Consider the following 12,721-nt stretch of genomic DNA (forward strand, 5'->3'; position numbering starts at 1 on the left):
TTGGCCCTTCTTCCTTTAAGGACCTATGGACATGCACACCAAGGTGCCTCTGATTCTCTGTACTTCCCGGGGTCCCACCGTTCATGTGTGTTCCCTTTCCTTAAGGAGGATACAGAGGTGAGAACACAGTGTAAACCAGTTAACAAAAGAGTACTCAACGAACAGAAGATAGGAAAACTGAAAATCACCAAGGTTATGAATTCTTTGAAGATGAATGTGAAATCTTTAGCTAAAGTTGTATCACGTCCTCCTGCAGTGGTTCCCAGCTTTGCAGATGCCAGTCTTCAGCCAAGTTAATTCAGTCCGTGTAATATCAAGAAATGGTCGGAGGCAATGAATACTGCAAAGGTTATGAGGGCCCTGACAAAATTCCAGCAATAGTACTGAAGACTTGCACTTCAGAACTTGCTGTTCCAGTACAGTTACAGCACGGGATTCTAGCTGACAATGTGGAAAATTACCCAGTTTGTTCCGAGACACAAAAAGGACAATCCAACCTGGCCAATTTCCACTCCATAAGTCAACTCATGACCATCAGTAAAACAATGGAAAGTGTCATCGACAGTGCTATCAAGCTGCACCTGCCCAGCAATAACCTGCTCAGTGATGCCCAGTTTGGGTTCTGCCAGGGCCACTCAGCTCCTGACCTCATCACAGCCTGGGTTCAAACACTGACAAAACAGAAGAATCCCAGAGGTGGGGTGACAGCAACAGGCCTTGATATCGAGGCTGCATTCGAATGTGGCATCGAGGAGCCCTAGCAAAACTGGAAACAATGGGCATTGGGGGCAAAACCTCTGCTGGTTGAAGTCATACCTGGCATATAGGAAGATTATTGTGCTAGTTAGAGATCAGTCAACTCAGTCTAGGACATCTCTGCAGGAGTTCCTCAGGGTAGTGTCCTACGCCCAGCCATTTCCAGCTGCTTCATCAATAATTTTCCCTCCATCATAAGGTCAGAAGTGGGGACATTCGCCAATGATTGCACAGTGGTCAGAACAATTCTTAACTCCTCAAATTCTGAAGGAATCAATGTTCCAGACTTGGGCTGACAAGTAGCAATTAACATTCACGCCACACAAATTTCAGGCAATGATCATCTCCAATAAGACACAATCTAACCAATCTCTCCATGTCATTCAATGGTGTTACTATCACTGAATAAGCCCACTACAAACATCGTGGGGGGGGGGGGGGGGTTAGCATTGACCAGAAATTAAACTGGGTTTACCATATAAATGTAGTGGCTATAAGAGCAGGTCAGAGGCTAGGAAATTTGGGAGTAACTCACCTCCTGACTCCCAAAAGCCTGTCCACCATCTACAGGAATCTGATGGAATACTACATTTGCCTGGATGGGTACAGCTCCAACAACCCCCAAGAAGCTTTTCACCATCCAAGACAAAGCAGCCTGCTTGAATGGCATTACATCCATAGTTATCCACTCCATCTACCATCGACACTCAGTAGCAGCAGTGTGTACTACTTACAAGATACACTGCAGAAATTCACCTAAGATCCTTAGACAGCATCTTCAAAACCCATGACCACTTTGGTCTAGAAGGACAAGGCAGCACAAGTTCCCCTTTCGAGCGACTCACTATTCTGATGTGGAAATGTATGGCAGTTTCTTCACTGTCACAGGGTCAAAACCTTGGAACTTAACAGCATAGGGGCTGCAATGGTTCAAGAAGGCAGCTCACCACCACCTTCTCGAGGGTGACTAGGAATGGGCAATAAATGCTGGTCAGCCAGCAATGCCCATGTCCCATGAGTAAACTTAAAAACAGAATTTAGGAGCTACTACTTTGGGAAATAATGCAGTGGACGCTATTGTAATGAACATTACATCAATTGTTAAATTTAAATCTGGGTTTAAAATTAGATATGCAGTAAACTGTCTGCTTGAAGTATAAACTTATGAATAAGAAGCAGGAACAGACCACTCAGCCCTCCCCCCCGAGTCTGCTCCACTATTCAACAGGGTCATGGCTGACCTAAGTGCAACCTTAAATTCACTTTCTACTCAACCCTGACAATCTTTTACCTCTTGCTTACCAAGAATCTATACAACTCCATCTTAAAAGTTTTCAAACTCTGCCTTCCTGCCTTTTCAGGATAAGAATTCCAAAGACTCACGACTCCCTGAGAGACAACTTTTGGCCTCATGTCTGGTTTTCTTTGGTAACCCCTTTTTTTTCGACGGTGGAAAGTTTTCCAGTTTTGTGCATAAATAGTGGAAATAGCTGGATCCTCACAGTGGTTATGGGGGTGACTTTTTTCTGTGTGCAAGTTTGTGTTGTCACTTATTAAAAAAAGTTATCAACTTGTGCCTGTTGACTTGTGCCAACTTACATTTTGTGGTGTCTGTGAAACTAGTAATTTCCTTGTGTGATATATCTTTTAGGTGCAATGCAGTGATGTAGAATACAGAGGATATTGACAAATTCTTCTAATGTGAGTGTTCAAATACCCCGGATGTCAACACAGACACAAAAGGTGTTGTTAATGTGCGATAGCATTATGTAATAAATCTGATACTGAGAATGAAAAAGCAACTCCTGAAAATCACAAAGGAACCTCAAATCTCAAGAAATACACTTTAAAAAAAAAATCAGGGACAATAGCTAACCACTTTGAAAATAAAATGGGGAAATTAGCAGGATGAAAGGGAAATATCCATGAAAGTGTGACTAAATCGATCAGTTTTAGAGAGAGAACATGTGCCAAAATGGAATTTTTTGTGCTATATGATTCTGTAGTGCAGACTGTCGCGTCACCTAGTACATACACCATTGGAAATATCAGAGCTTACCTGGTGGGCAAAGAACATGTCATTAACAATTTCTTCATCGATTACTGACGTCTCATCCACCAGGGGAGTCACCTTGCGTCGTGATCTACGCTCTTCAATCCATTTAAACAGGAAGATAAATCCGTACACTGGGCTGAACATAGCAGGATAGGAGCATTATGAGGTAGCACATTTGGTATAATATCAACAACTACATATATGTTCTAACACAGAAAAATATTTTGAAAAGCATTATGGAAGTACATTCAGGCAAACATGGTCCCTAGCCACAAAATGATAAACTGGAAAATGCAACCAAAAACTCGTATGAAAAATAATAGGCCCAAAGGAGTTGAAAGAGATGGACAGGCAGAGAATTAAAAGCGTTAAAGACAGAATTTTATAGTTCAGGATCCAGAGGCTGAAGGCATAGCTGCTGAACTGGGAGAAAGGGAGGGGAAAATTTATTGAGATGTGTTGTAGTGCTATGAAGAGATTTTAATATTAAAGTTAAGAATTTTATACTGGGGTTGTTGAGAGCCTGTGTGCAAGAATGGTCAGAATGTGGTGCAATTTAAAATACAGATGGCATAGTTTTGGGAAACTTTGCAGGATGGTCAGACACTAAAGGTGCATTGGAATAATTGAGTCTGAGTCAGCAGATAAATATTAAAGGAGCATATAGTATTTCATCACCAAGTGACTTGTTTGCACATTGCCTACGTGTGCAATGCAACAAAGCACAGGGTAGAATCATCACACAAATTGATATTCAACATCTGCATTCAGCTCCTCCTATTGGAGCTGTGCTGTAATGCATTATAACTGAAGGTTCTTTTTGTTCTGTAATGATTTTATTATGCTTCAGCAGCCTGCATGTGAAATGATCAAATATCCAGTTTTCAAATGCTGTAATTGCAAATTCCAAGTAACTTTACCAGACCAAAGATGTTGGGAGAGCACCAATAAGGTTGACAGACTCATGTGACTTGGATCAAATGACAAACCAGAACTGAATACCTCTGGTGGCATCTTGAGCCCTGCAGTTGGCAGTGATCAGGGAATCCCAAACAAAGGAATCTTGTTGACTCTGATAAGAGTGGAATTCTTTATTAAACGCTTTATGCTGAGCTTCGCTCTCATCACTGACAGCAACTAAGTAAGCAGATGCTAAGCTCATCTCTGACTTGAGTGAAATGAGCGTGGAATATGAAGGTGCCTACACTTGGCAGTCCAAGTTGTCACTTGTTTTATTAAGTGTATTGGTATTGAAATGCCCAGGGGTAAGCAAATCACATCACTTGTATGACAATACAGTTTTATATTTTGTTACATATAGTTCAGTAGCATAGTGGTTATTGTTACTGAACCAATAATCCCTGGAGAAAGCACTTGTTACATTGATTCATCATGGCAGCTTGAAAATTTGAAGTCACAAGAAAACAGAAAAAAATTGGTGTGAAAAATAATTATGAAGCTGTCAGATTGTTATGGAAACCCAAATGGCTCAGTAAAACCTATCAGGAATGAAACATGCAGCCCTTACTTGTCTGCAACAAATACAGACATGCAACTTATTAACATCAACTGCTATCTGCAATCCTTGCTCCTCACAATTTTATAAACCTCGATAAGGTCACCCCTCGTCCTCTGACATTCTCGGGAACAAAGACCCAGCCTATTCAGCCTCGCGATATAGTTCAAACCCTCCAGCCTCAGCAACATCCTTATTTATCTTTTCTGCACCCTCTCAAGTTTAACAACATTCTTCCTATAGAAGGGCGACCAGAATTGTATGCAGTATTCTAAAAGTGGCCTCACCAATGTCCTGTACAGGCACATCATGATGTCCCAACTCCATAGTCAATGTTCTGACCAATGAAGGCAAGTGTGCCAAATGTCTTCTTCACCACCTTGTCTACCTGCGACTCCACTGTCAAGAAACTATGCAACTGCACCTCTGGGTCTCTTTGTTCAGCAACACTCCCCAGGGCCCGACCATTAACTGCATAAGTCCTGTCCTGTCTAGATTACCAAATGCAACATCTCACATTTATCTAAATTAACCTCTATCTGCGACTCCTCGGCCGATTTGCCCATCCCATCTGATCAAAGCCCCATTGTACTCGGAGATAATCTTCTTCACTGTCCACTACACCAACCATTTGTGTCATATACAAACTTACTAACCATGCCCTCAATATTCACATTCGAATTATTTATACAAATGATGAAAAGCAGTGAACCATAACCAATCTTGTGGCACATCAATGATCACAGGCCTCCAGTTCAAAATGCAACCCTCTGTCACCTACTTTTAAGCCAATTGTGTCCAATTGGCTAGCTTCTTTGGATCACGTGATCTAACCTTACTAACAAATGGACTATGTGGAACCTTGTCAAATTAAACCTGCTTTCCTGTTCTTTTCTCATGGCCATCAAGCTTTTATCCTAACACCCTTTGGAAATGACTACTGAATCTACTTCCATTCAGAAAGCATATTTCTGATCACAATATTTCATTGTATTAAAAAGGTTTTCTTGCATCATCTCATTCTTTTGGTAACAATCTTTAATCTGTGCCCTTCCACTATTGAAAGCAGAGTCAATAATGAGAAACTATATCAAACTATTCATGTTGATGAACACTTCTGTCAAATTTATTCCTAGCTATCTCACCTAAGGAGAAAAAGCTCCGTTTCTCACATGTCTCCAGGTATCTGCAGACTGTCGTCCCATCATCATTCTAGTATTTCCTCTACACTCTCAAAAGCTTTGACATCCTTCAGAAAGTGAGGTGGCTAGAATTGAGCACAATATCCAACTAAGGTCTAATCTATGACTTGTAAATGTTTGGCATGATCATTTCAATTTTGTACTCTATGGCTTTATTTCTAAAAGTCAAAAACCCAAAAACCTTTTTTTTTAAAACATGGCATTCTCAACTTATCGCAAAGAATTCAAACATAATGTAGGAGGAAGAGAAATAGGCCATTCAATCCTTTAAACCTGCTCGGCCTTTTAATAAGATCATCTTTGATCAGATTACAAACCTTGAATCTGTGTTCCCGCCGAGGCCCGATAACCTGTCATTCACTTGCTTATCCGCACTTGATCTTAAAAGATATCTTAAAACCCTGCTTCCAACACTTTTTCAGGAAGACTGCCAAAGACCCTCGTTGGTACTCTAACTCTTCCTCCCAAAAGTGACATCTTTCCTTTGACATTTCTCCTCTCTACCCAAGCTGTATCCAAATCCTGGCTTCCTGAACTCAGCTCATCCCTTTCAATTGTGTTAATACCACCTTTAACTAGAAGGGCCACCCTTCCATCTTTCCTTGCTTTCTGCCCTTCCTAAATGTCCTGTCCCTTTCAATATTCACATTATCCTGCAGCAATCTCTTTGTAGTGGGTACTGGATCGCTCTCATTCATATCTATTTGCAGCTGTTCTCCCTGCACTCCATGCTGAATAAATGTTGCCCTCGCATCACATTTTGTTAAAGGCACAGTTATGCAACTACGACTAGAATAACAGATTTCAAATGATCCACCTGATGGGCAGAATCTGTTCACTGTGCCAGTATACTTGATGACAAAAAACTGCACACTGAGTAACTAATTCTTCCTGGCACCACTGTTGTGTCAATCCACTTGGCAAGAAATACACCACCTATCATACAAACCTTCCTCATGCTCTCACAGGATGAAGAACATACAGGGAGCACCTTTTATAGCATATCCCTCCGTCACTCTCACAAGATATTATCAAGGAAAGGGAAACCATGAGCCAGGCTGGTGAAACCCTGTGTAAAAGCTACAGACTGGAAAGATTCTAGTGGTCTCTACTCAACCTCACAAAGCGCAGCTCCTTAAATCCAAGCGGTACTCAATCACTCAAGTCAAACAGAAGATTGTTTTCTGAAACATTAGCTGGCACACTGGCTCCAGGTCAGATGGACATCACGCTGGGAGAATGCAGCTATTGTATGTGGTCTCTCCGGCAGGTCCTAACTCAAGTCTCACATGTGAGATTCTTGAACCACTTACGTGCAAGAGGATTAGAGGTAGTTTCCCATAGGTTTAAAAATCTATCTTTGGTGTACTTTCAACCAAGGCTAAAGGATCGCTCACCAATCCTTTACAACACAAATATTTCCAGAGCCAGATTATACGAACTGGAGTCCAAACTTCATGGCCCTTCTGACTTCTAGGTGAGAATACCACCGAAGTCAATGGTCCCTCTATCCAGTCCCAGGTCTCCAGCTGGATGTCACTCATCGTGATTGTTTGGAGTGGGCTTCAAAACCTTTGCCTTCTCATCCACGGGACACCTCTTCATTGTCAAATATTCAGCGGCTATTCAATAAGGCCACCACCTTAGGTGAAGCACGAGTTCAGGATTACAATTCAGTGAGCTTTTATGCACCATCCTGCTTGTTTACAACTCAACAGCAATTTCTAAAGGGTAAAAACAAGGACTGCAGATGCTGGTAACCAGAGTCTAGATTAGAGTGGTGCTGGAAAAGCACAGCAGCTCAGGCAGCATCCGAGGAGCAGGAAAATCGATGTTTTGGGCAAAAGCAAGCACCCTGTCTCTATTCTTGATGAAGGGCTTTTGCCCAAAACGTCGATTTCCCTGCTCCTCGGATGCTGCCTGACCTGCTGTGCTTTTCCAGCACCACACTAATCTAGACAGCAATTTCTAAAGGTAGACCAAGTCTCTAAAGATCCGCAGTTTCTTTATGTACTCGCCTGTGCATGGGTTAGCGCAATCAATGCCTAATCACGGTATTTTAACTATGACTAGAATGATAGATTCCAGATGGCCCACCTGGATGGACAGAATCTGTTCATTGTGCCAGTATACTTGGCAAACAGGAAACTGCACACTGAGTAACTAATTCCTCCTGACACTTGGCAAGAAACACACTACCTATCTTGGAAAGCTTCCTCGTGCTCTCACGGGATGAAGAACTTTCAGGGATCACCTTTTAAAGCCTGTCCCTCTGTCACTCTCACAAGATATTACCAAGGAAAGAGAAACCATTATCCAAGCTGGTGAAACCCGAGCCTGTGTAAAGACTACAGCTTGCAAAGGTTCTGGAGGTCTCTACTAAACCTTTGAAGCTCAGCTTCTTCAATCCCAGCAGTACTCTATCTCTCAACCTGCGAGATAGCCAACAAATTCTTGCTATCTCCGAACACAGAAAATACCACCCTGCTGCAGCAGCGCATACATACATTGGAGCTTCCATTCACTAGGATTATGATACATACATAACAACCTGGACCAAAGTTACAAGGATCAGAAGCTACCCAATTTGATTTCCAGTGTGAGCTACCTCAGTTAATGTGGTGAAATAAAGCACGACAATTGGTATCAGCTGGAAAGGATGAAAAATAATCAGCCAGCGGTCCCGTTCCTCTTCACTAATGTTTGCTGAACAGTACATGTGCCAAGGAAGGAAGAGTATCAGTTTGGTTGTAATACCCTCTCAGTCCAATAGTCTCAGGACACGCCAAGATCCAAGTGCCTACAAGAAGAATGGCCCCCTGGATAATGAGCAAGGGACACCTACTGAACAGCACTACAGCAAGTAAAACAACTAGTATGGACACGTTAATGCATACCACCATGGGCAGATAGGCCTTGGACCCACATCCTTTGATAGGGACAGTACAATAAGAGTTCTAGTAGTACTTTGTGTTAACACCTTGAACAAAAGAAGAAAGCAGGAAGTAAAGAGGGAAACGAATAGCAAGAAGATATTAAAAGGACATACCCCTGAACTTTACAATGTAGGTCATAGATCTCCTCCACTTGAACACCTTTTACACCTGGGGTGAGAGAATAGAGAAGCCATTGCCAATTAGCTTGAATCAAATTCCTGATGAAGGGCACAGTGCAGCAAAGAAATTTTAGCACAGGTTTTGAGAACACTCCAGTAACACAATTCGCCAAGTTCCTGAACTATGCTGCACTGTAAGCAGGTACTTACCAAAATCTTCTACCAGCAGGGTGAAGAGCCCTGAAAGAGAAAACAAAAACATACATAAACATGAACACTTCAAACATTCAGCAATAAAAATGGTGAACATTAGCAGCATTTTGACAAATAGCTACTGAACATACGCATACTGATTATTATTACATACCAGGCAATACTAATGTGCTTAGCCCACTTTGAACTGTACAAAATGGTCAGCGTTATAAATCCAAACTCAATCCTTTCAAATGAGGCTAAGTCTGGATCCTAACAGCCTTAAAAGAAAACACTTGCAGATACAAGTTCATCACTGGCAGAGAATGATGGCAGCAAAACAAGTAGATGAACTAAAAGCTCTAGATGATGAAGAAGCTTGACAATAATAAAGATCGCAGGTAATGACATTACAGGAGGATGGCATTCAGCTGATCATGATTGCATGGATTCTTACATGAGTCAGTCATTAAGCAACTAAAACCCTTTCAACAACCCTCATTTTCTGAGTTTCCGATGCTAAGGAGCAACATTTTCTATTCTCACCCATCAGAAATATTATGAAAGCAGCTGCAAATGAATACTCAGCAGGGAGGTTAGCAGGAGAAGCATCGGTAAAATTATTTTCTGGTAACCTAAGGATCAGAACGTAAGTACATACTGCTTCAGGCTTAATTGCTTTTAATACTTTATTTACACCTAAAACATTCCAGATTTTAGCGTGTTACATCAAGTTTACAATCTCCAACTCATCAAAGCAGGTGGTTTAGTCTGAGCACCAAACCAGTTCAACCGATCAATCAAGTTCCAAAATTTCCTTTCTTTCCCTTTCGATAAAACGTTGTTCTGTGATGACCTAATTCCGTGGTTTCCAACACAGAGATTGTGATTGACTGGTCAATTGCAGAGTCTCTGACAGTAGATCACTGCCCAACAACATTCACTTGCCCTGTGTGTATTGATCACCATGCCGCTGCTGGAGCTCCACTTCTGCATGCTACGGTGGCTGGAGACAAGCCTTAACAGGCTTTATAAACTATTGCACCCTGTTGCTGTTTGGTCCAGACACAGTGATAGAAGCAGGAGTAGGCCATTTGGACCAGACGGACTCTCATTGTGGGTAGTACAATCAGATGAACAGAAATATACGAGGAATTGATGTGGGAAGGTCACATGTTACAGTTCTAGTTATTCGCCCATCATGAGCAAGCAGAATCTCGATAAGAGCAGCTCAGCTCGTTCTCTGTGGACCTGCAGTTTTTTTTTTCTTCAGCTGCGTATCGAGGAAGTCCATGTGGAGGATGCTGCCGTGCCCCACATCCAATATCTGAACAACGCAAGCTGACCAGGGGTTCCAGAAACAAATCGTGACCACAGAATTGACCTTTCGTGCCTCCACACTTGAAAGCTGCCAGCTGTATTCTGGACAGTCCAGAGGTGTAGATGCAGGGGCAGAGTGAGGTCACAAGCAACACGGTGAAGCAATGAGTGGTGAACCTGGGCCATCTAAAAATAAACCAAAAATGTACAACTTACAACCTCAATGGGAAAATTAATTTCAGTTCATAACTGTGAAAGAGAACAGCATTTGTCCCACGTCATGAAAGTATATTGATCAGTCAAAAGGGGAATTTGGAATGACACCATTCAACAACGTAGAGTAATTTGAAGGATAGTTTTCCTTTGAACAGCATGCTTCAGACAATAAGTTGAAAAAAGTTGACAAAAAAAAACAGCTGAAGGCTGTTTTGAAAGCTCAGTTATAGATTTTTTTTTAAACCAGCGGGATAAAGCAAGCCCTATACCAAATGTCATTTTCTGTTTGTTATTTTCTGGCACAAAACAATAAATCATTCTCGGCAAAGATGGCGAAGTAAGTAATGAAACAACGACTACGGCCACTGACTCTTTATTCAGAACTTTAGGAATGAAAAAGAAATATTTCATTTCAGAGTATGTCACTTGGTGCTTCCACTGTAGCAAGATGAGTGAAATCTTTGTCTGAAGACATCCTTCAGCAACTACAGCAGGACCTGAAGGACTGTGAATGTTTCTCGATACAGTTGTCTGAATCAATTGACATAGCCCAGCTCATTATTTTTGTGCACAGAGATTTAAGGACATAGACTGGAAAAACTAGGACTTTTTCTTCACTGGAACATTGGAGGTTAAGGGGGCGACCTTATTGAGGTTTATAAAATTATGAGGCACATAAATAAGGTGAATGACAAGGGTCTTTTCCCTAGGGTGGGGGAATTCTAAACCAGGGGACATACTTTTAAGGTGAAAGGAGAAAGACTTAAAAAGGACATGAAGGACAACTTTGTTTTTTTTTACATAGTATGTGGAATGAACTGCCAGAGGAAGTGATTACTGAGGCTACAGTTACATCGTTTAAAAAGCATTTGGATAAGTTCATAAATAGGAAAGGTTTGGAAGCCAAGCACTGGCAAGTAGTACTGGTTTAAGTTGGGAACATGATTGGCGAGGACTGATTGGACTACAGAGTCTGTATGACTCTTCAATTAAACAGGATCTTCTCATACTTTTCGTCCTTGAGGGAGGGAATAAGGGATGAGGATATCTAAAAGGTACATGCTTGAGAAAAGCATTCCAATCAAGAAGTTGGCTTTCATCATGATTGGCGGTGCACCAGCCATGCTTAGTGTAACCACAGGCTTTTGTTGCTTTTTGTGGAGATGATCCCTGATTTCCCCTCTTCTGTCAAATACCACTACAGAATCCACCAGTAAGCATCCGGGAGTAAAGTTAAATGGACTTCATATGTAATGAAACTTGTAGTAAATTCAATTTGAGCAAGAGCCTTTCAGCACCACTTTTTGAAATAATTAATCGACAAACCCAAAGCTGCACATGATGAATTAACCCTCCAGGCTGGGTTGAGAAGAGGTCCTGCAAAGATTTTTACATCTGATGCCCAAAATTATCATTTTCTTTAATTAATCAATGAAGTGTGGAGTGAGCTGTCAATGTGAGATTGCTTCACCTCAGGGTCCTTTCAGATGTAACATTAAAACAGAACAAGCTGAACTGTGAACTGAAGGGAAACGTTGCACATATGATAAGTGCTGTGAATGCAATCAGTTTGAAACTGGGTCTGTGATCCTCCCATTTAAAAAAAAACATTGTGACACTTCCTGAGCAAGGAGATAATGTTAGAAAGTAATCATTGAGATTAAAAAAATGCTTCCACCCAGAAAACTTCAGTGCACACCTGAGGAAGGTAGCAGAGGAACTCAACAGGTGACTTCAGAAATTAAATGCGATAGAACAAATTGCCGTGTTTGTCTCAAATCTACTCCTTCAAGCACACATTGGTGGTTTGTTTACCAAATACCATCGGGTGCTTGATTTACAGAACAGTGGAGTGAAATGAAATCAGATCAAGAGACAGTGATTTTTGAAGACTCACAAACATAGAAAAATACCCACTCACATGATCATTGCTTTTAAAGTGAAAGCTTTGGCTCCACATACCTGCGAGACAGTCTTCTCTCAAATGAAGATGATCAAGTCAGACATGTTGCGGCTATACAGGACATTAGTTAGGCAACGTTTGGAATACTGTGTGCAATTCTGGTCTCCCTGTTATAGGAAAGATGTTGTGAAACTTGGAAAGGTTGAAAAAAGATTTACAAAAGTGTTGGCAGAGTTGGAGGGCTTCAGGTATATGGAGAGGCTGAATAGGCTGGGGTTATTTTCCCTGGAGTGTCAGAGGCTGAGGTGTGACCTTATAGAGGTTTATAAAATCAGTGATAGGTGAATGGCCAAGATCCTTTCCTCAGGATGAGGGAGCCCAAAACTAAATCCATAGGTTTAAGGTGAGGGGGAGGGATTTAAATGGGACCTAAGGGACAACTTTTTCCACACAGAGGGCAGTGCATGTGTGGAATGAGCTGCCAGAGGAAGTGGTGGAGGCTAGT

General features: G+C 41.6%; 1 protein-coding gene across 1 annotated transcript in view; it reads right to left on the reverse strand.

Annotated features, from left to right (window-relative positions):
* The window catches only part of bap1 (BRCA1 associated deubiquitinase 1), a 73,846-nt gene that overhangs the window by 38,670 nt on the left and 22,455 nt on the right, over window positions 1-12,721 (reverse strand). Inside the window, exons 2-4 of the mRNA XM_072582700.1 lie at window positions 8,796-8,825; window positions 8,580-8,634; window positions 2,816-2,948 (exon numbers count right to left, since the gene is read on the reverse strand). Coding sequence (XP_072438801.1) covers window positions 2,816-2,948; window positions 8,580-8,634; window positions 8,796-8,825 — 218 coding nt within the window. The remainder of the gene's footprint in view (window positions 1-2,815; window positions 2,949-8,579; window positions 8,635-8,795; window positions 8,826-12,721) is intronic.

Source organism: Chiloscyllium punctatum, chromosome 12 (assembly GCF_047496795.1).
Source record: "Chiloscyllium punctatum isolate Juve2018m chromosome 12, sChiPun1.3, whole genome shotgun sequence".
In the NCBI taxonomy this organism is placed as follows: domain Eukaryota; kingdom Metazoa; phylum Chordata; class Chondrichthyes; order Orectolobiformes; family Hemiscylliidae; genus Chiloscyllium; species Chiloscyllium punctatum.